Below are 21,546 nucleotides of genomic sequence, written 5' to 3'. Positions count from 1 at the left end.
GGATGAGGGATGTAGGGTATTTCTGTGGTCTTTTCATAGTGCTAACATCCTGATTGATGAGCCAACAATTATGCTCTCAGGTGTTTGGTCAGGTGGAACGTGTTTCCTGATCATTGGTCCATGTGTGAGGCATTTTGAATATCAGTGTTCTAAACCTGCTAACACGTGACTTTATGTCAGATTCCTGTGTCTTACGTGGAGAAACGTGTGCAGTGGTTTGCAAAAAGTGCCATGTTGATTTGTGTGAAAAGCTGAAAACGTGTTTAGAGTTTTGGAGATTTGAGCCGATGTTTTGCTCTTTGAGTGTCAGTTAAAAATAATTGTGCTTTATGTATAATTTTAGTGTGTTAGCAATCGAGAAAAACTGTAACAATTTAACCTCATTTACTGCATTGGGGTGGATTGATATGGAGATACATCTATGAATCATGCGCAAAGACGTATCTAGTAATAATGAAATAGATAGTAGGTTGTTTAAGCTCTGATATGGTGTGATATTCATCAGGTAATTTGGTGTTTAGATGCAGGGACAGACTCCTGTTTTTACAGCAGTATAATGAAAAACGTAAAGTGATATGGGCCCTACACCCATAATTGTTTAAAAACCCTGCTTCCTAGACGAAAGAAAGCACAAAAGGAGTGTGAAGGTGTGTGTGTGAGTATATGAAAAGGAAGTTACCAGCCTTGACATTAGAAAGCCAGGAAACGTCTCTTTCTTTCTTTCTATCCTGTGGTATATGATTGAGAGGAAGTTTGAGTAATACACTTAATTAAAGACTACAGGGTATGTTTGAGTGTGTTGGAGAGAGAAAGAAAACATGGCACACACACGAGCTTTGATTAATCTGAACCTACAACCTTTATTGGACTGGTTAAGGTGAGCACAGGAGCAGATTTGAGTCAGGAAGGAGAAGGGTGAAATATGCGGGAGCATGATGAGAGAGGAAGTGAGAAGAAATGAAGGAGAGTGGAAAGGTCAAAGAGAGAGAGTGGACAGCAACACTTTGTCCGTGTGGAGCCATGCAGGCTACAGTTTTCACAGGTCTCCGATAGGCTTTTCACACTTGTTCGGGATCTGTCAGGAATCCCCCCCCCCAGGGTAATCCCATCCTCTAGAGACAGAAAGAGAGCTCCCAGTCCCGAACAGAGCTGAGCTGCAGACTTGGCCACGCAACCGTTAAAAGCCGAGGAATCTTGCAGCAAGTGACTGAGGATTAGACAGCATTTCTCCAGAGTTTATCGTGGCTTTTCCATGGTGTAACAATACTAACAGTCTTTTGTCTCTGCCTATCCCTCTTTATTCCTCGCTTGGTGATGTTATCCTGTTTTGATTCAGTCTGCAACCTTATTATATAGTCAAAAACATTTGCAATATTACATATCTGTTCTTCTTCATCCTGCATCTGCAACTTATTGCCTAGTGCGACTGCCTCAGCTTTGGCCCACTTGTCATTTCTCTCTTGTTCATTTAAATTTGAATTCACCCCCCACTCCCTGCATGCCTGAAAAGGCCTTTTGCTTCTCGCTTGGTTGTAAGGGAACATGGGAGCAAGAAGAATCAGCCAGTCCGTGATGAAAAGGAAAACTACTGTAGTGAATAGAGATAGTAGGTAACCATTATTCTAATTGGACTAAATGTCAGAAATGTGTTTGTCCATGGAAGACCAGATAGAGGAGAGTAAACTGGAGAGAGGTTGCCAGACATAAGTAGAAAGGAGGGGAAGACACGCATACAGTTTATCTTCTGAACATGGAATCTGGCGGATGTGATGCATCGGGATGTGGGGCACGCATACACATACATACACACGCATACATATGCTCAGAACATTAAATACTGAAATATGAAATGACATATTAATACACATAATAGCTTAATTTCCATGATAGAATTCCCTTTCTTCAATCAATATAATTTGATTTACACGTTACTTTTTCAAACACTGATATTTGCTCCATCTGTACTGAGCTCGGGAAACTCCATCTCAGGGAAATCATGCTCCACTGTCCATCATAGAGGTGGTCCTGTCCACCATCTTGGCTCAGATTCCACAGTTTCTCTGCAGCTGAACTCATCTCATAGCAGCTGGGCTCCCTGGCTCCTGCTGTCTTCTACTTAATGTGCATAACTCTGTCCATGCATCTATTACTATATCCTCTCACTGAATAATGCAACCTCACTCTGTCTTTAATTAAAGTCCCCTCTCTGTATTATCCTAAAACTGTTGCTTGTACACATGTTGTGTGTGTGTGCGCACCACAGGCTGTGTAGTACAGTTTGTATCACATTCTTGTTTAATCTATACAATCATACAACACACCTTATCCTCTGTATCAGCATTTCACCCTTGCATCAGCTAACACATAGATAAATTGTAATAATATATTACTAATGCTATACTGTGGTAATCTGCTATGCTATGGTAAAATATACTGAATCAGTTCTGTAGTGACTTCAAAAAAGAAAAGAAACCTTGAAGAACCTTGATATGAACCATCCTTCCCTTTCTGATTAGCTCCCTCTGACATCAGTCAATGTTGAGAATGTGTAATGTCATAGTTGAAGGAGGACATGTCATGTGTCGATAAGCAGACAGTTTAGAGACGAAAGTGTTAATAAGCTGGCGTAAGGTTCAACGAGGAGTAAATCCTCTCTCCATAACTGAGTGGAGAGGAGAGCAGGGAGGCACCTTTCCAGCAGAAAAGGGAGGTCAGTCCATTAAACATCTGGCCTAGAAACTGCAGGTAAGAGTATGATTGTGTCTTCCTTGTTCGTTGCAAAAACGTTACTATAAAGGTAATGGGCGTGATTGCTGTTCAGTCTAGTCCTGGTTTTTCAGTTCAAGAGACACAATAAAACCCAGACCACCCAGCCCCGCCCCCCAGCCCCACCTCTGGCCATTGTTCTGCTGTGCTGATTGGTCGGGGGGGGGGCTGTCAGGCGGGCGTGTCCTCGGCCTGCAGACGGTCAGCCTGGCGAGCTGGTGATGGTCTTGACTGTGTAATTCTGGTAGAGCGGCTGAGTGAACATGCCCAGCGTGCCGAACACACACACAAACACGAAGATCCACAGGAAGAGGCGGTCAATCACCATGGCAACGTACTTCCAGTCCTCGCTCACCTGTGGATACAGAGGAACAAAAGAGGTCAGGAGGGGGTGGAGAAACAGATTAAAAGGAGTAGAAACCCACCGCTCACTCTCTAACTCCCCCCCCCCCTGTCTCTCCCTATGCAGAGGGTTAATGGAGGTGAGGGGTTAATGTGAGCCGAGACTCTGATGAGGAGGAGAAGAGCTGAGAGAGTGATGGAGGGCAGAAAGAAAGGGGGCTGACACTCCCCTGAGAGGAGGAGGAGGAGGAGGAGGAGGAGGAGGAGGAGTTTTTTTATACAGCAGTTCGCATGGCAACGGGATGGTAACGATGTGGATGACGGACAGCATAACGGAGGATTATTATTTCCCATGTCGGCTTCTTTCATTCAGGGCTGGTCCCCTAAGATGTCTTGAGGATAAGAGATAAACCGTTGGTGTTCCTCCATTCCTGCACTTCTCCAGTTGTACTCCTTCTCTATGCACACGTCATGCCGCCGCTGCTATAATTACATGTCTGTGTTGAATATTCAGAGAAATATGATTACATCATCAGATCCGTCTCCTTTGCTTATGCTCTGGTGTATTCCCCCATGCGTTTAAAATGGCAGAGCTGCTCCGCTTTATCGTCTCTATAACTTGATACCCTGAAAGGACAAATCTGTGCGGCTCAAAGCGATGCTTTTAATGGCTTGTAATGTGCACATAAAGTAGAATAATTTATGCTATGATTTTATCCACAAAGAGACAAGGTAATATATTTGTTTTAAAATGGAGAGCAGCCCAAGTGATACATCAGCAGTCTGGTAACTGTGTATTACAGGTATATCTGTATAAGAGTGTGCAAAGCTGTAAACTACAGCAATAAAGGATTTATTGGGCTCGCCATCACTTTGTGTTTTTGTGTTTCACTTAAATAATCTACTTAAACATTATTTTTACGTGTTTAGTTATTTAAGCTTTCATTCATAGGGCTCTTTTTTAGGACAACTTGGACACAGATCAAAAAGCTGTAAACAAACATTGACATTATTGGATCATAAAATTGATTTAGTGAACGTATTAGCTAACTGTTGCTTATTTGCAAATCCAGCAGTCATGGCACCACATTAGCATTTTTGTTTCTGGCTACCTGACAACATTTAGTACAATATTCATTCATAGCTGTTTTAGTTTATACAAACCAGGGATATCTGTCTCTTTAGCTGCTAAATGCTCCACTGTGTTCATCAGCTAATCACTAAATGTGCCTGTCTGTGTTAATGAGGATGTTTTGTCTGTTGTGCTTCAACTGCCTCACAAATGATTGCAGGTCTGTCCAGGGCTCTCACAGAAGAGCGGTAATGTGTCAGCAGAGCATGTGCTCCAGTATACTTACTCAAATCCCTAAATACGTGTCTGTCTTTGTTGACTGCTGGGCAGGTACCAAACAGCGGTTCATCTGCATTTTTGTTTTTGTTTCCGTGTGTCACACTGAAGTGGGCAAAGTGAACCAGAACAGTAAAGTGGTGAGCTGTAAAACCAAACCAGTGAGCTAATAATATAAAGCTGAGGAGAAATGCAGTCAGGTGATACATCTCTGAGTGTTTGTGACTACAGCTTTTACATTAAACAGTCACTAATTCACGTTTCAAGTTTCTTATTGTCATGTGTGCATTCTTAGTATGATAAAATGTATTAGAGGGGCATATAATTAATCAAACTTGAATTAAAGACAACTGTTATATTTAATTGACTGTCAATTCTGATTACCTTGTATTAGTACTGTATCTGTAGTAAAGCTTTACTCTTTAAAATGTTAACTTGGGTAATTTGAATATGTAAGAAATAAATCTCAGCCAAGATAGTTATGATCCTTTATATCATTGATCTGATTGTTGCTAGTCTAGTACTGGTCGAGGCAACAGAGATTACCACTGTGATGCTGTAAATGGTAACAAACAGAATATGATACTCACACTCTGATCATCATCCTCACTCTTCATGTGGTTGGCGATGAAGCGAACCCCTTCCACGGCCTCCTCGAAGCCCGGACAGGCTTGAGCCAGCAGGGTCTGAGTCAGAGCAGGTCCTCCAGCCGCCTGCTTCCCCCGGGGCACGTTTCCAGCACCCCCCTCCCGGCTCTCCCTCACCCTGTTCAGACCATCCATGGACCCTCCTGCTCCTCCCAGATCCCCTCCGAACTGTTTAACAGACGCCCGGTTCACATAGCAGGTACAGGGCTCACTGTCCTCCTTGCTGAACACCCCTGTGGAGGTCCCCCCTCCGCTCCCCCCAGCGTTGCCCAGCCCTAGCCCCACCATCAGGGCCCCTGCTTCCCCACTGCGCCCCCCCTCCTTCTGCTCCTGGGCCCGTCTTCTCTGGCGCAGCCGCTGGCGCTCACAGCTGTTCCTGGGCTGCCGCATGAAGAGCAAAGCAGGGAGCTTGTTGAGGAACACCAGTTTAACCCAGGGGGGCATGGTGTGTGTGGTGGGGGAGCGGTGGTGCACATTGAGCACACACACGCTGGTGACGATAGAGAAAGTCACAAGGACCATAGTGAACATTAAGTACTTCCCCACCAGAGGGACGTCTAGAGAAGTGGGGGGGACAATCTTGGAGATCAGCAGCAGGAACACAGTGAGGGCGAGCAGCACGGAGATGCAGAGCGTCATCTTCTCTCCACAGTCGGAGGGCAGGTAGAACACCAGGATGGCCAGAGAGGTGATGAGCACGCACGGGATGATGAGGTTGATGGTGTAAAAAAGAGGCTTCCTGCGAATGATGAAGTCGTACGTGATGTCAACGTAGGTGGGGTCGGCCGGGTTCTCGTTTCGTCTGCCTGGCAGCGCGATGATGTCCCACTCACCGCTGGGCGTGAAGTCGTCCATGCTGGCCACGTCAGCTCGCAGCACCAGATCGATCTCGGTGCGGTCGTAGGTCCAGGAGCGGAAGCGCAGCGTGCAGTTCTGCTGGTCGAAGGGGAAGTGCTTCACCTCGATCTTACAGGCGGATTTGTAGATGGCCGGGGGCAACCAGAAGATACTGCCATCGTGGGACACCACCGCGTTAGAGTAGAACGACACCTCGTACACCCCATCAGCACTGAGAGGGATGAAGATGGAGAGGAGAGAGACAGAAGAATGTCAGACATACAACAAACATACATACAAACATACATACATACATATAACAAACGTCTATTTAAAGAAACAACTGTAATAAGATTTTCCCCCCTAAGTCTTACGAACAGTGGAACATCACGCATCTCATTATGCAACACGGGTTCATTAAAGAGCTCCGGGACACACACACACACACGGATGCAGAGGATCTTGACTCACACACCTGTTCCACAAATACAAGGAACAGGATGAGCAGGCAGTCTAGACAGAAACACAGCTCGCAGGTCACACTGGGTCGGGTAAAACGGCTCGAATTAGACACTTTGTTCAGAAGTTGGTTGAAAACATTAAAGCTGTAGATAGGGTTTCCATTTTATTAAAGCATTTAAAAAGTGAACTAATTAATGATGGGAGATTTGACATTTGCAAAACCATAACTTTTTTCTCTGGAAGTTTTTCCTTGTACGATGTGAGGGTCCAAGCCGGTGTCGTTTTCTCATACTGATATTCTGCACAAACTGTGCTGTTGTATTTGTTGTAAAGTGTCCTTATTGTAAAGTATTTTTACTGCACTTTGGCTCGACCAAAAATCGTTTTAAAAATGTGCTATATAAATAAAATGTAATTTGATTTGATTTGAAAATTCATTATTTTTTATTGATAACACAAGACCCACCTGGCAAAGTGTACTCTCAGAAACTTCCACTTTCCTCCAAATATAGATATAAAAACTAGTTGAGACTTTTGAATTAGCACCTCTAGTTGTGCTGTTTGCAGTGCTAATGGTCCTGTTTACTTTAATGGGACTGAGAGGAGTTCCAGGCAGTGAGAGGATATGGAAGATAACGTGTCGACCTGGGTTTCATGGGATTAACAGGATCATTTTATCCAGAGGTCTGCAGGTCGGGGATCTTTTAATCTTTAGTAAAGTAAGGACTGGGACCGGGAAAGAGGAGAAGGCCAGACAGATCACTGTACTCTGATAAGCTGATTTACATACTGTAGGCTGACACTCTGTTTCCATTTCATTGAGACAAGTGGTCTGCATCCATCTGCCTCAGACATGCAAGCTAATTGTAATTACGCTCAAGGCTAGATTAACAACTGTGCAAAACAGAACTAGATATCCCTATGTATAGTTTATATATTCTTAAGAAAATTGGTGTGTATATTAATTTCCACAAATGATTCTAACAGGAGTGTAAGAATATTGACACATGATGCAGTGTAGTGATAACTAGTAGTGATAGTGTAGTTTTGTGATACTGTATTCATTTAAAAAAAGTATTTTTGAAAACAAGTTTACAGGTAAACACTTGTGACAGACTGATTCATTTTCTGTTGTGTTTGAATGTTTGATTGTGATATATGCAAATGTTGAGCTTGCTGTGCTGATGGCATAAAAAAGGGAATTCAATTTACTCAGATCTTAGGACTATGGTGTTGTGTCATGACAGCATTTTTAAAATTATATTTAATATCCCAATATTTTGAATTGAAACCCCTATATCATGATGATTATTGTATTTCCAAATTCTTACCAATACCTAACGCTACAGTAGTACTGTATATGTCACACATTTACAACGAACAAAACACTTAAAAAAGTATGATCATGTGTAAATATGTTTAATTATTTATGTGTTGTTAAATGTATGCATCTGAACAAGTATCTGACTGTGTGTGTAGGTGCAGATAAATCCATATTTGAAGTGTGGCCTGGAGGTAGGCTACTGTATCGTAATGTAGCATGACAGTGGACAGGTTCAGTCATGTGTAGCGGGCCTGCATGTATTACACATTGATACAATAATTGATGTTCTTATCTGCAGTGATATTCAATGGCAGCAGCTGGATCAAATCAGCACAGAGTTAGCTTAAAAAAACATGATCAGTTGTCAAATGTATGTGCTTTAGTTTGTGAGTGTGCATGCATCTGCGAGCCTGTGTGTGTCTTCAGGGTTGATGGAGGGAGGGTGAGTGAGTGACTCACTTGTTGTAGAGCACAACGTCAGGCAGCCAGATGTGTTTTGAGGGCAGCCTGACCTTCAACATCCCATCAAACTCCTCAGGGATCCAAGTCAGACGATAGTCCTGCCACTCCTGAGGGCCAATAAAAACAAAATGTTTAATAACTCATGAACCTATCACACAGCAGCAGGAGACATATTGAGAGGAGAAGGTCTCTTTGTTCGTCTTTGAGTCAGTCAGTCAGTCGGTCGGTCAGTCAGTCGGTCAATATGACGCATCACAAGCCTGGGGAACATCCTGTGCTGTGTCCCTCCACGCTTACATCATGCTTTCTACTGTAAGTCAAAGAGAGAGATTTAAGCACTTATTCCCACCCCAACCCTGAATGATCCAGCCACAGAACAATCAGCATGATTAAAATGGCATAGGATTTTCCTGCGTGTGTGTGGGCATTGTCCTCTGTGTAACCTTTTCTTTAAACACAGTATTATCTTGTTCTGTCTGCTGCGTGTCACTCATTGACATTGAAGGCTCTGCGACCTGCAACATCTGTTTTGTCTGGCCCTTATATGTTATGGCCATGTTGGAGCATTAATACTCATGCTAGGTCATCTGCACTAACTGTGATGCATTGTGGTCATTACCGTTTGTCTTGGCTCAGGACAGCTGTCCTTGGCTCCCCTGCTTACAGATAGCGGGGGATCCATAGAGCACTGATGGCTATTCTACGCTCTGTTACATGCCATCAATCCTAACTTAGGACCAGGTGTATGTCCAGGAACATAACAGAAAAATGCATAAAGCTATAAATAATCAAATTAAAATCCAGGATCCGCAAGGGTAACAATAAACACAGGTGCCTGTTTGGGGAAATGTTCATATACTGTAGATCAGTGGTTCTCAACTGGTCAGGCCTCGGGACCCACTTTTTACTTGGTCAATAAATCGCGACCCAACATTTTGAAGCACTCAAATCTATTCAACAAAAAATCGTGCTGTAATATACGCTTTTCAGCATACAATATTAATTCAAGTGAAATACAGTGCATATATCCCTTATATCCCTTCACAGAACTAAATGATGCTTTTAAAAAAGGTTTATGAGTTGATGGAATCAAAGCTGAATTGTATAAAAAGGCACACATGCTGAAAACCCAACCCCAGCAGGGGGGTCTGGGGGGATTCTCCACCAGGAGATTTTTAGAAATACTAACATAAACCACGCATTCTGGCACTCTGAAGAAAATATATAAATCTATTACTACCCGACATATTAATAATATGTTATGCCATTGTTTGTTTTTCACTTAGTTCTGACAGCTGAACCTGCTGCTCCTCACAGAGAGAAGAGCAAAGAGGAGATAGTCTGTGTGAATTACTTTAAATTGTGGGTAAGGGTAGATAGCTCCCATTGTTCTGTGACCTGTCAATCATCAAACCGGGGGTCATATTTCATTATTTGTTCATTTGTATCTGAAGTTGTACCCATGGATGTATAAAGAGTAGCCATAGTTCTACCGTAGTTATTCTCCGTGGGGACTTCCGGCAACAATCTTGATTCTGATTGGCCAGAAGACTCGAGAAAACATCAGCAAAGATGTTTTATTGAGAAGATGATCACTACGTGACTACTGGTCGTACTTCCAATCCAACGCATGCACAGCGTTAGAAAATTGGGCTTTCAAAATAAAAGTTTGACTTTTTTCCGCCAAAAGAAAATAAAATTCAATTTTTCGAAACGGGTCCACTTTTGGGTTGCGAGCCACCAGTTGAGAACCACTGCTGTAGATCTAAATATACCCCCAAATTAAACACACAGCTGTGTAACATGTTTTGGCACCTGCCCTCAAAGCAAGCACATATGTTGACGTTGTGTGGGTCAATGCATTTGTATATCTAGTGTGTAAATGTGAACAGTGAACACCTACATGCTTTACCATGTTTCAGGCCTCAGCTGTAAGCATATGGAGAGCCAGCCATGTAGAAGAGGGCAGCAGCTCAACGAGGGTCACATTACTCACAGTGGTAAGTAAGCATAAACTGTCAAATTAACCAGCTGAGAAACAAGGCTTCAGTATTTGTGTTGAGTTTTTTTGCTCATGTGGTCAAACAACTTCTGATATTTCTCACGTCAAGTTTTTGGAGGAGGTGTTTTGCTCGATGTCTGCCACTATCGGACACTAGCTGCTGCTGCTACGAGGGGAACAGGATTAGACGCTGCACATCCACAAACAGTGAAACATATAGAGCGGGGGGATGCATCTGTCCCCTCCAGCAACTGTACCACTTCTCATTTGCTATGGTCTACTGGTGCTACTGTATAACACTGTGGTCCATGATTATATAATGTAAATCAACATGCTAACTTTTGTTATATTAGAAAGGGAATATTAGTCCAAACACCATCCGCATCCCTTGAAGTGTGTGATGAACTTCCTCTGACCTGGCAGTAAAACTGTGATATCATCGAAAAAAATCAAATATTTAATGCATGGCTCTGTTTTTTTGATGCGGACTATTAGTCAGTGACCGGCATGATACATGTTTGCTTATTAAGCCATCTTTATTCTGGTTTCTCCCCTAGAACGGTGGCCCTACATTACAATGACAAGGCCTACAATTTCATTTTCTTTCTGCTATAGGGTATTTTCCCTCTTTATAGCACAGTGTTTACTTTATAAGGACATTATTGTAAGATGAAGAGAAGGGTGGGAAGTCTCACCTGTGTGAGCCAGACATTGGTGGTCATCACCTGCTCTCGTTCATGCTGCAGAAAGAGAATACATATACATTACAAAATGTATCAAATGGGTACTTCACTGATTCATTACAGCACTTCCGAAAAGATACAATGATACAGGACGTGCGTAAAATAAAAAAAGGAATCAACTTGTTTTTAGCTCAGCCAAAAAGGCTTTTTTTTTGATAATTGCCTATCTATTTCTAACTCCTGATCCCCAGTTTATAAAACGTTCTGCAAAAAAAACTTCAACCCCAATAATGACATCACTAAATAGGGTTGTTACTAGTAAGATTATGTATATGTTTTGTATTGCTACTTGTGTATGAGATCTAAATACTTCTTCCACAACTGGTTGTTTTCCTGTCTTTATAAAATATATTCTCAGAATGCCATGCCTAGATGTCCATGAAGCTTGGTGAACAGATCAAGCCTTGAGCTAAAGGCTAAATCATTATCACACTGACTCGATGTTTCCTTAGAGTTCCATCAGTAGAAAACCTAATTCTTGAACCACGAGACACAAATACAAACCGTCAGTTTAAGTAAAAGTATCCAGCATGAACCACATGCAGTGTGTAGTGCAGTGCTTGCCCCTAACAAACACCATCTACAGAACATCATTCGGAGTTCTGCATCTTTCATGTATCCAAAATAAAATGATGAGTAACATCCTGGACTGCTGTGAAAGGTGCACAGAGTTTGTGTTTGGGTGTGTGTAACGTGCACACTCACCACGCTGATGAGCTGGGCCAGCGACACCATCAGCTGCACGGTAACCAGCTCGGAGCCATTAGTGGCAGGACGGATCAGTTTGTTGTAGTGGGCCGGGTTTAGGAGATGCTCCACCAAGCGCTCCTCTGTGTCTGCCCCCAGGCCTCCTGTAATGAGAACACATGATCATCATCTGCCTCTATCATGAGTCAAAAGTTGTGCAGCCATCTGTGTCTCTCTTGGCACTTGGCAAGATACTTTTTATCGTGTTGGATACATAGTATAACAAGCAGGAAATCAGTGTTGCTGTTGGGTTCCTGTGTTTGGCCACTGCCGTCACTGCAGGCATTGAGAGCTGGCTATCCATGTGTATGGAGAATGCAAAGCCTTTGTACCATGGCATTACTCGTCATCACTGCCGGCTGGAGCACATCAGCACAGCTCGATACACACTTCTTACAAGCTGTGACATCATAAGAATGAGTCAACCAGTCTGAATGTCTATCGCTATCGTTTCTGTCTTTATCGCTCTCTTCGTGCTTCTGCCCTGTCTCTTTTTATTCTCCTCTGCTGTGTTGCACTTCCTTCCAACTGCCAGTCTTTTGTAGCTTTGGGTTATTTTCACTTCATCTCTCACTTCCCCTGTCTGTCCCCCTCCGTCCTTCCCCCTGCCCTCCTTCTGTAGCAGACTGTATCAGTGTGAGTGGTTGGGTTCAGGCAGAGCTGTCACAACAGCACACAGGAGGGGAGGTGTTTCACTGAGAGACACGACGCATGGAGAAAAACAACTGTTCTGCACCTCCTCCTTCCTGCCTCCCTCTCCGCTACTCACTCCCTGCCTCTCTGGCATCTGCTCGCTCCTGAGTTGCCTCTTTCCCTTCTCACAATTCCCTCACACGTTGCCCCTGAAGACAAACACAGGCTGTTAACTCGGTACCAAGGATGTCATGTTTAAACTTGCTATTTTAGAGGCTATTAACGGGGCGGGAAAACAAACAAGTAAAAGCGAATGTGAGTAAGATTAACACAGTTATTTTGATGTTCACAATTTCACAATTCAGACAATTCAAACACAAACAAAGACTATAACAGAAAATAAAAAAAACAATTCAAAAAGGGAAAAGGGAACACATAATATAGAATAAAATACAAAGACCTAAACAGATCCTAGACAACTCCTTCTTAACCTTTATTTACCTCTATTATATGCATAATATGCACAAAAAGAACACTTAATTGTCTGTATTACTTTATATTGTAAAGTGTCTTTACTGTAGGTTATTTTTTATTATATGTACAGCACTTTGGCTCGACCAAAAATCGTTTCAAAATGTGCTATATAAATAAAACTTGATTTGATTTGATTTATATTAACAATTGGTACACCAAAGAAAATGCTAATTTATTCTATTGTATACATTAAATGGTAACATTACAATTTATATATAATTGGATTTGGACTAAACAAGCAATTATAAGACATTATCTAAGGCTTTTGGAAATTCTGATTAGTATTTACAAATGACCAAATAAGACATTTATTATTAATATAATCAAAAAAGAACATGAAGATTTTGAAATAAAAAAAGCGAAGGATTTGATGCCATAATGATGTAAAAATATGGAATAGCCCTTTAAATTTGAAATTCAAAACTTTAAACATGCTCAACTATCTTTCCTGTTTTTATCTTTTCCCTCTGAATGTGTTTCTGAGCTCCTGTGACCCCCCCCCCCCCATCCCTCTGGCCCTGTAGCACTGCTGTGTTCACTGAGCAGGAATGATAGCCTCTGTCTCTGGATCAATGAGGACTCTATTCATGCCCCGTAAACTAAAAACGCAATTTCTCGCCCCCCCCCCCCTCTTTTTCTAATCTCCTGTTCCTTCCTCTGTCCTATCTTTTCCGTCTCGTTTTCTTTTACATCGTCTCTGTCTCTCCATCATCCGAGCAAAAACGTATTTTCTTCTCACTCCCCTGACTGTCTCTCTCACTCTCCTCCCTCCTGTTATCTCCATCTCCGTGTCGCTGACAGCCACTGTCCATTTATTGCCCCTTCTCGCACTAATCCACCATCATCAATACACATCCTGTCAGCACGTGTGTGAAGCACTCTGGTTGTTTATTGTGCACAGGCGCCAGTTACTTTTATTCATATGTGTGTGTCTTTTTGTGTGCAGATATTCATGAGGGAAATAAACACTACTGTCTGTGCCTGAACCATATGAGTAATGTATATTATTCCCAGAAACCCAAGGCAATAACAGAGAGACAGAAAGCTAATACAGTTCACTTAAACAATGATGAAACAGAAATGGCCTACAACTGTCATACTCGCAATGTAAATGGAAGTTTCATACTCAAAACGATTAAATGAAATGTTGAAAAGTATTGCCTAATTGTCAAATTGATATTCAGTTTTTGTTCTTTGAAACACAGCATTCATTTGAGCATTCGTGCAAAACGTGACTATACATTTCTACGAACAATTGTTTGATTTTTTCAGTCTGAAAATAGCTACAAATATATTTATATATATTCTTAGAAGATGTTAACATTGTGACAAGGCTGTTCAAATGTTTGAATAGTCTCAATGTTACTGCATCAACTCCTGCCTTTACTAGAATAAGACTGGAATTTGAATCCCACCACATGACGCAGTCTTGGTTAACAAATGCAATCTCCTCATACTTTCGGATTCATTTCCTAAAGTATTTGCATGCATGGGCTCAGGATGAAAGACTAATATTTTACGACACTGAGACAAATTAGAGACTAAAAGAGAGAGCTTTTCTGGTTTATTCTTATCTCAACAACACTGATAAAAATAAGCACACACGCTAGTCTGATCACTGCACGAACATGTTGGTGTTCATCCTCAGCCCTCACTGATGCTTCTAAACACAGACTGATCTTTCTCCGTCTCCACATACGACACGCTGCCATGCTAAAGGCCGAGCTGAGCGGTTGTAATGTTGCTGGTAGCTCAAGTTGTATTCTGGTGGTTTTCCAGTGTAAATATTGCAAACTTAATGTGAAACTATGAATATTTCATCAGGGCTCCCCATTAGACCCTGGAGCGACGGAAGTTACACACCACCACGCACATACCACACAGAGCAGGAGCAGACGAGATGGTAACCACGCTCAGAGTCTGATCGCTTTAACAGCCATTGATCTTAGTGTGCTGATCGACCTTTGAAAAATGTGTGCGTGTTATTCCTAGTTTCTGGAGGACTGCTGCAAAATCATATCAAATCATCAATTGTTGCATTAAACAGCACATTGATTGCAGTTTACAGAGCTACTTAGCCAGAGTCCGCGCACGCTGTAAAGACAAATGTGGAGAAAATGAGGGTGAAGCGAGAGCTAAATTGAATAATCTCGCTATAGACTATTACAGCGATGATCTCTATTTATACAGCGCACTTAAATGAGAAAAGGTTAGAGCGATAATAGGGTCCCTTTCTGCTCAGCCAAAAAGGCTTTTTGGCTGCAGATGGGACCTTTCATGCTGAAATATTCTTAAATTAATAATGGAAAGATCAATTGATCGTCTGACAACACCAAATTGGCTCTGTAGTGCCCATAGAACTGAGATATTGATATTGATCCTTCCTCCAGCCGCAATATCAGAGCACTGCAAAGACAAAGCCATCCTACTGTGAACTAACTGAGGCCAGAAGAAGCTTTATTGTCGCCAGATTCGACAAGCTTCAGTCAAGAAAAATGTGGCTGAATTAGTTGTACTTTTTGAGTTGCTAATAATGGACATTTTACAACAATGCCCCTAACCAATTATTTGTACACATTTACCATCCTTTCAATAATATCAGTTACTGATACCCATATAAACTTTATTACAAAATCCTTACTGTATATAAAGTCAGATTTGATGTTGTATTTAAAGAAATGAAATGCAAAAATCACAACAGAAACATTTGTAGATTCTTCCATCACTATATTAGGCTAAAAGCCTGATTCCACAAATACAATAATTTTTTAGAGAAATGTTGGAGCTGAAACAACAAGTGTATTAATGTATTAGTTGATACAAAAAAGTCATTGTTGACCATTCAGTAGTCTAATACAAATGTTATCAAATGGCTCAACTTTCATTTACATTACTTAAATGATTATTTTGAAAAGTGAAAAAAACATTTTTTTGTGGAATGTACCACATTGAATATGAACTAACAATAGCCTATTTCACAAAAAACTTTAAACAAAAATATGAGCCACAAGATGGAAGAAGGATAGCCTAAATTATCAAAGGTCCATACTATTGTGCCAATGGTTGATCCAACAATAGAATTAGATACATTTTAGATTTAACCTACAAAGGCTATTTTCTAACTCTATTCAAAAATCTCAATGTTTTCATATAAGTATTTTTTCTTAAGATTTAGTGCAGAAAAAATGGCATCATAGCTTTTGCAAGTGGTTTCCAGTGCTTCTCAACTGGTCCGGCCTCGGGACCCACTTTTTCCTTGGTCAATAAATCGCGACCCGAAATGTTGAACCACTAAAATCTATTGCTGTAAAATATACGCTTTTCAGCATACAATATTAATTAAAGTGAAGTACAGTATCCCTTATAGGCTATCCCTTCACAGAACTAAAGAATGCTTTTTAAATAAAAAGGCAGATTTGGAGCCAATCCTGCAAATTCACCACATGTGAAAAACATATGCTGAAAACACAACCCCAGCATGGGGGTCTGGGGGGATTCTCCCCCAGGAGATTTTTAGAAATACTAACATATAAACTACCTGGTACACTCTGAGAAGAAAATAAATAAATACTATATTAATAATATTTTATGCCATTGTTTGTTTTTCACTTTGTTCTGACAGCTGAACTTGCTGCTCCACACAGAGAGAAGAGTTTGTGTGAATTACTTTAAATTGTGGGTAAGGGTAGATAGCTCCCATTGTTCTGTGACCTGTCAATCATCAAACCGGGGGTCATATCTCATGTGTTCATTTGTATCTGAAGTTGTACCCATAGATGTATAAAGAATAGTTCTACCGCAAAGTTATTCTCCGTGGGGACTTCCGGCAACAATCTTGATTCTGATTGGCCAGAAGACTCGAGAAAACATCAGCAAAGATGTTTTATTGAGAAGATGATCACTACGTGACAGAAGTTTTGAAAACCGTTTATGGTCTCCGGTACTTCCACTCCAACGCCTACTGCATGCACAGCGTTCGAAAATCTTTTTTTTCCTTCACTCACACATCTGCGACCCACTCGAAACGGGTCCACGACCCACTTGTTGAGAACCACTGGTTTAGACTACTAAATAATCTACACTTAAAACACTCTATGCTATGCAATCCTTGTGCAGGTGATATGCTATTTGGTTCATTTATATTATTTACAGCCAAAGGAGCTCAGCTGTCAGATGACAGACGGTATAGCTTTCTAAAGTGGTGCATATTTCAGGGATTGCAATACATCATCTGAACTGCATAATGCCTTTTATAACTGATGTTACCTAAGCATTTTTTGGATGTCTATAAGTCTTGAGGCTATGTTATCACCAGGTCGGAGCCAAAACCGATTTGCCCACATACAGAGATGGAACAGTAGAGACTATAGACCCTATGTGTATTTGTGTCTTATACATACATTTGTGTGCAGTCTACAAAGGATTTACTGTTAATAAGCATATATTTGTCTATGTTAGTGCACTTTTCCAGGCACGAGTTATTTTAGATATTTTTTTAAGTCTACTTTGGATACACGTCGTCTACACATTCTGGCATCACAGCAACATAACTTGCCTGTAAGTCAACATTTTTCTTGAAATTAAAACTCTTGACATTCCAAGTGACTCTTATCTTCTCTTTCTCCACTACTTAAGTTTCTATTAAAACTTGGTGCTCTCCTTCTGCTTCTGTTTAATCTCCAGGGCCACACACTGCTCTGTGCTGCTAATTCCTTCACACAAACACACACAAACACTCACACAATCTTGCACAAATCACACATGTTTACACACGGGATCACACACGTTCTCACATGCAAATAAAGGCCTCTGTTGTGTGACTGCTGTGCATTTCTTATCACAGATGCAGCCCCTATCCACTGATCTGATCCTGTTGCTGCTGTGTGTTGGGAGCCAGGCCAAAGAGATAGAGACAGAGGAAATGAGAGAGCGAGATAAAGGAAGAAAGTGACAGAGTGAGAGAGAGACAATAGGAGGTGGTTGTAATGTGCAGGTTGAGATGCTGCAGAGATCATCGGGCTGGAAACGTGCACCAGAAAGGTGATGACAGGCTAAACTGAGTGAACTTTCTAGACTGTAGCACTGCCAAGGAAATGGTTAGTTGATATTCACTAAGTGCATTCATAAAGCAGAGGAAAAAGATGATGGCACTTGCACACACACACACAGTCACTAAAGCAACAAGGATGACTTGGCTGTGCGTCAAATACATCTGTTTTAAGATGCAGCTGATAAAAGTGGTGCTGTAAAACTAATCCAAGCACATTTTGACGTCCTTGGGTGATGAGACTCTCGCACACTGTGCTACATATCCAGTAACCCCTGCCTCAGGTCAAGTCAGCACCACAGAGCTGTTTATTATGCATGGCCTGCAGGGGAGATGACAGGAGGCATCCCCCTCACACAGCAGGGTGGCCACATCCTTGCGGCAGCATCTGAGACAGGTGGTGAAATGTCCTTGAGCGCCCTTGCACAGCCAACAAATGCGAGACTGCTTTTGTGTGCATGTCTGTGTATGTTGCAGTCTTATGTAAGAAAGTATAAACAGTAAAAGTAGGGTTTTTTCTCATTCCATCACCACTACTGTGAGGGAAAAGACTTGAATCTGAGTCTGTGTGCATACAGGTTTAACATGATGTAGCGTCTCTGTATGGAACCTCTGTAAGTTAGCCCAGGTTAGCACAGACCATGTGCTCATTTCTTCAAACATTCGTTTGTGTGTGGATTAAGTTTACAGTCTCTGAGGATGATGCTAATCAGATGTTCTTCCTTAAGGAGAGATGACTCATTAGTACTCCACAGCTTATGGAGCTCATAAGAGTGATATTTCATGTTGGTACCGTTTTCTACAGCATTCTTGTTTGAACTCAAAGAATGATCAACCAACAAAACATAGTGCTTGGGGGAACTGGATATTGTGAAGCAAGTGTACAGCAGCTTAATAACAAGACACCTTATTGTCCTATAGTTTGCTCTATTTGAAGTTTGGGTTATATTAGTGACAATATTCTGTTTGGTTAAATCCTTTTTAAAGAGATCTAAAATGACTACAATTTATATATTTGATATGTGGTATGCACTATTTTAAGTTATTATTAGAAGGCTTTTATATCTATAAACATGTTCAATCATCAACCAAATCCAACATTAACTTAAGTATTCTATTAAAATGAGAGTTTGCTCATGTAATGTTTTAGCACATAACCAGTATATGTGTACATGTGTTTGTTTACCTGTAAAACACTGTGTTTTTGAAAAGTGTAATTTAACCAAAAGTTATGATGACACAAATCAAACTCCACTCTGAACTAATAAATGGCAGATTGACTGCAGGTGAAAGTGTTTTTTTTACGCTGCCGTTGTGAATACTCCTCTGGATGTATTGTGATGACCGTGAGTGGTGCAAAGCCCACTTTCTGGCTGTGTGTGTGTGTTTGTGTGTGTGTGTTGGTGACGATTATGTATGTGTGCTGCGGAGAAAGCAGGAGCATGTTGTCGCCATGGGTGATGATGAACAGTTAGTCAGTGCAAGGCAGATGGTCAGGTGCGTGTGTGTGTGTGGTCTAGCATTACTATACTTGTGGGGACCTAAATCTGTTTACACAGTCACGTGTGGGGACTCGCCTCCCTTATGGGGACAAAATGGAGGTACCCATGAGGGGAATCATTAATTTTAGGGTGAAGACTTGGTTAGGTTTAGGATAAGGGTAAGGGTAAGGGTTAGGGTTATGGTTAGGAAAGTGCTGGTTATGGTTAAGGTTAGGATAAGTCTCCAGGAAATGCATGTAAGTCAATGTAATGTCCCCTGAAGTGGTGTGTGTGTGTGTGTGTGTGTGTGTGTGTGTGTGTGTGTGTGTGTGTGTGTGTGTGTGTGTGTGTGTGTGTGTGTGTGTGTGTGTGTGTGTGTGTGTGTGTGTGTGTGTGTGTGTGTGTGTGTGTGTGTGTGTGTGTGTGTGTGTGTGTGTGTGTGTGTGTGTGTGTGTGTGTGTGTGTGTGTGTGTGTGCTGCTACACAGCCAGTAACAAACAGTATTTTCCCTTGGAGGCACTGAGCTGGCCTCTGCCCTGTCACTACTATGGATTGGCTGAAAATATTAAGGCAGCCGTAATTCAACCAATCAGCTGATGTGTTTTCCACTCTGCTACGAGCAAACACTCATTGAGCAGAAATTAACAACAAATTAGGATTTACGGAGGTAAAATATGTCTGAGCACCCTAATGACTTAACGCATACCTCATTTGCTCCGAATGCAACGCAACAACAACAATGTTGTAAATAAGGCTCATCTCCTCAGTGCATGTCCTCCACAAAGACAGAACGATAATTTATCTGCACGCCGAGGCAGAAGGCTTTTCCTGCTCTGCTGATTGACACATCATCTGTCCTCTGACAGGAAGTTTCATTAACCTGCCCACTCAATGCAGGACCTCAGTGTTAATGAGAGAGAGAGGAGGGGAGTATGTGGATGACAACATAATTTCTCCCTCTCTCTCTGTCTCTAATGTATATTTAGAATGGAAAGGATAGCTGGTGCAATAGTGGATTGGTCTTTTTTTGAGTTAATGTATTGTAAATGTCATGCTTATATTCACAAAGCCTTCTATACCTGCTGTGCAAGCTATTTTTAATGAATGCTCAGCCTATTAGCAGCAAAACAATGTAAATGCTTTAAATTACCCTCAGAATTGGCTAAGTGCAATGTATCCTAAATACATATAGCAATACTACCTAGTCCATCCAATTATAACCACATGGTGTTACTTTATAAAGTAAGGCCTCTATATTAATAGCTACCCTAAATGAAAAATATTTATTTCAGGCTGTAAACGGATAATCATGTGAGCTCATGCAGTTGCTAATGTTTGTTCAGTCTTCGCATGTGATATATAGAGTGGGCAATATGTATATCATTCCCTCGCGCTTGCTGCTGAGAAAAATGGTGACACAGCAATGAAAGAGTCATTTTCTCCACGTCTGCCTCTCCTCAATATCTAACCACTCCTTTTGTTTTCACGCTCACTCCCTCGTTACTTTGAAGAAACCTATTCCAGACCTTCTGAAAGCACGAACGCGCGGTGCTTTTGGCCCTTGAAAGGTGACGATGCACACAAAGGCGCATCGATGGAGCCATTAGACGGACAAGTTACTCACCTCCCGCAATGGCGAGGAGAGCCAGCAGCAGCAGCCAGGCGTCCATCATCGTGCGTGCGTCCGAGCCCGAAAGGTGTTCACCGCGATGGAGAGGCCACCCCAACACACCCGCAGTGATACTCCCTCCTCCTCACGACCCAAAGTCCCCCTTTCACTCTCTACCTGGCATGGTGACGTCAGGGCTCTCCATCGGTCAGCACTTCTTCGCCGGGAAAAAAAGGGGGGAAATAGAAATACCTCTGCGGGGCCAGGTGAGCTGTGCGCTGGCTCGTGCGGTGCTGCTGTCCGCTGCTGAACGCTCCGACAGGCGGGGGCGGGGTGGAGGTGGAGGAGAAAGGGGGAGGAGGAGGGAGGGAGGGGAGGATGTGGCATACCTCTGATGCTCCTCAGCTCAGCTAGCGAGTGTCTTCCCCTGACAAAGTCACACATCACCATTTAATATGCAGTGCTCTTAGGCACGTACAGTGTTTGTGGTGCTCAATAGTGACCTTGTCAAACTTAATGGCATCTCTCGTCCCTATCTGCTTTATCTTTAATATTAGCCCCA

General features: G+C 41.9%; 1 protein-coding gene across 1 annotated transcript; it reads right to left on the bottom strand.

Annotated features, from left to right (window-relative positions):
• Positions 1-852: 852 nt before the first annotated feature.
• On the bottom strand, positions 853-21,295 carry chrnb2 (cholinergic receptor, nicotinic, beta 2). The gene is made up of 6 exons (XM_034103226.2): positions 21,000-21,295; positions 11,639-11,784; positions 10,886-10,930; positions 8,186-8,295; positions 5,047-6,172; positions 853-3,121 (listed from the first exon to the last, which is right to left on the bottom strand). The coding sequence occupies exons 1-6, from the start codon at positions 21,046-21,048 to the stop codon at positions 2,969-2,971; spliced, it is 1,629 nt and encodes a 542-aa protein (XP_033959117.1). The 5' UTR covers positions 21,049-21,295; the 3' UTR covers positions 853-2,968.
• Positions 21,296-21,546: the final 251 nt, after the last annotated feature.

Source organism: Pseudochaenichthys georgianus, chromosome 16 (assembly GCF_902827115.2).
Source record: "Pseudochaenichthys georgianus chromosome 16, fPseGeo1.2, whole genome shotgun sequence".
NCBI classification, from domain to species: Eukaryota; Metazoa; Chordata; class Actinopteri; order Perciformes; family Channichthyidae; genus Pseudochaenichthys; species Pseudochaenichthys georgianus.
Note: the sequence above shows the minus strand (reverse complement) of the source record. Positions and strands in the feature narration are given on the sequence as shown.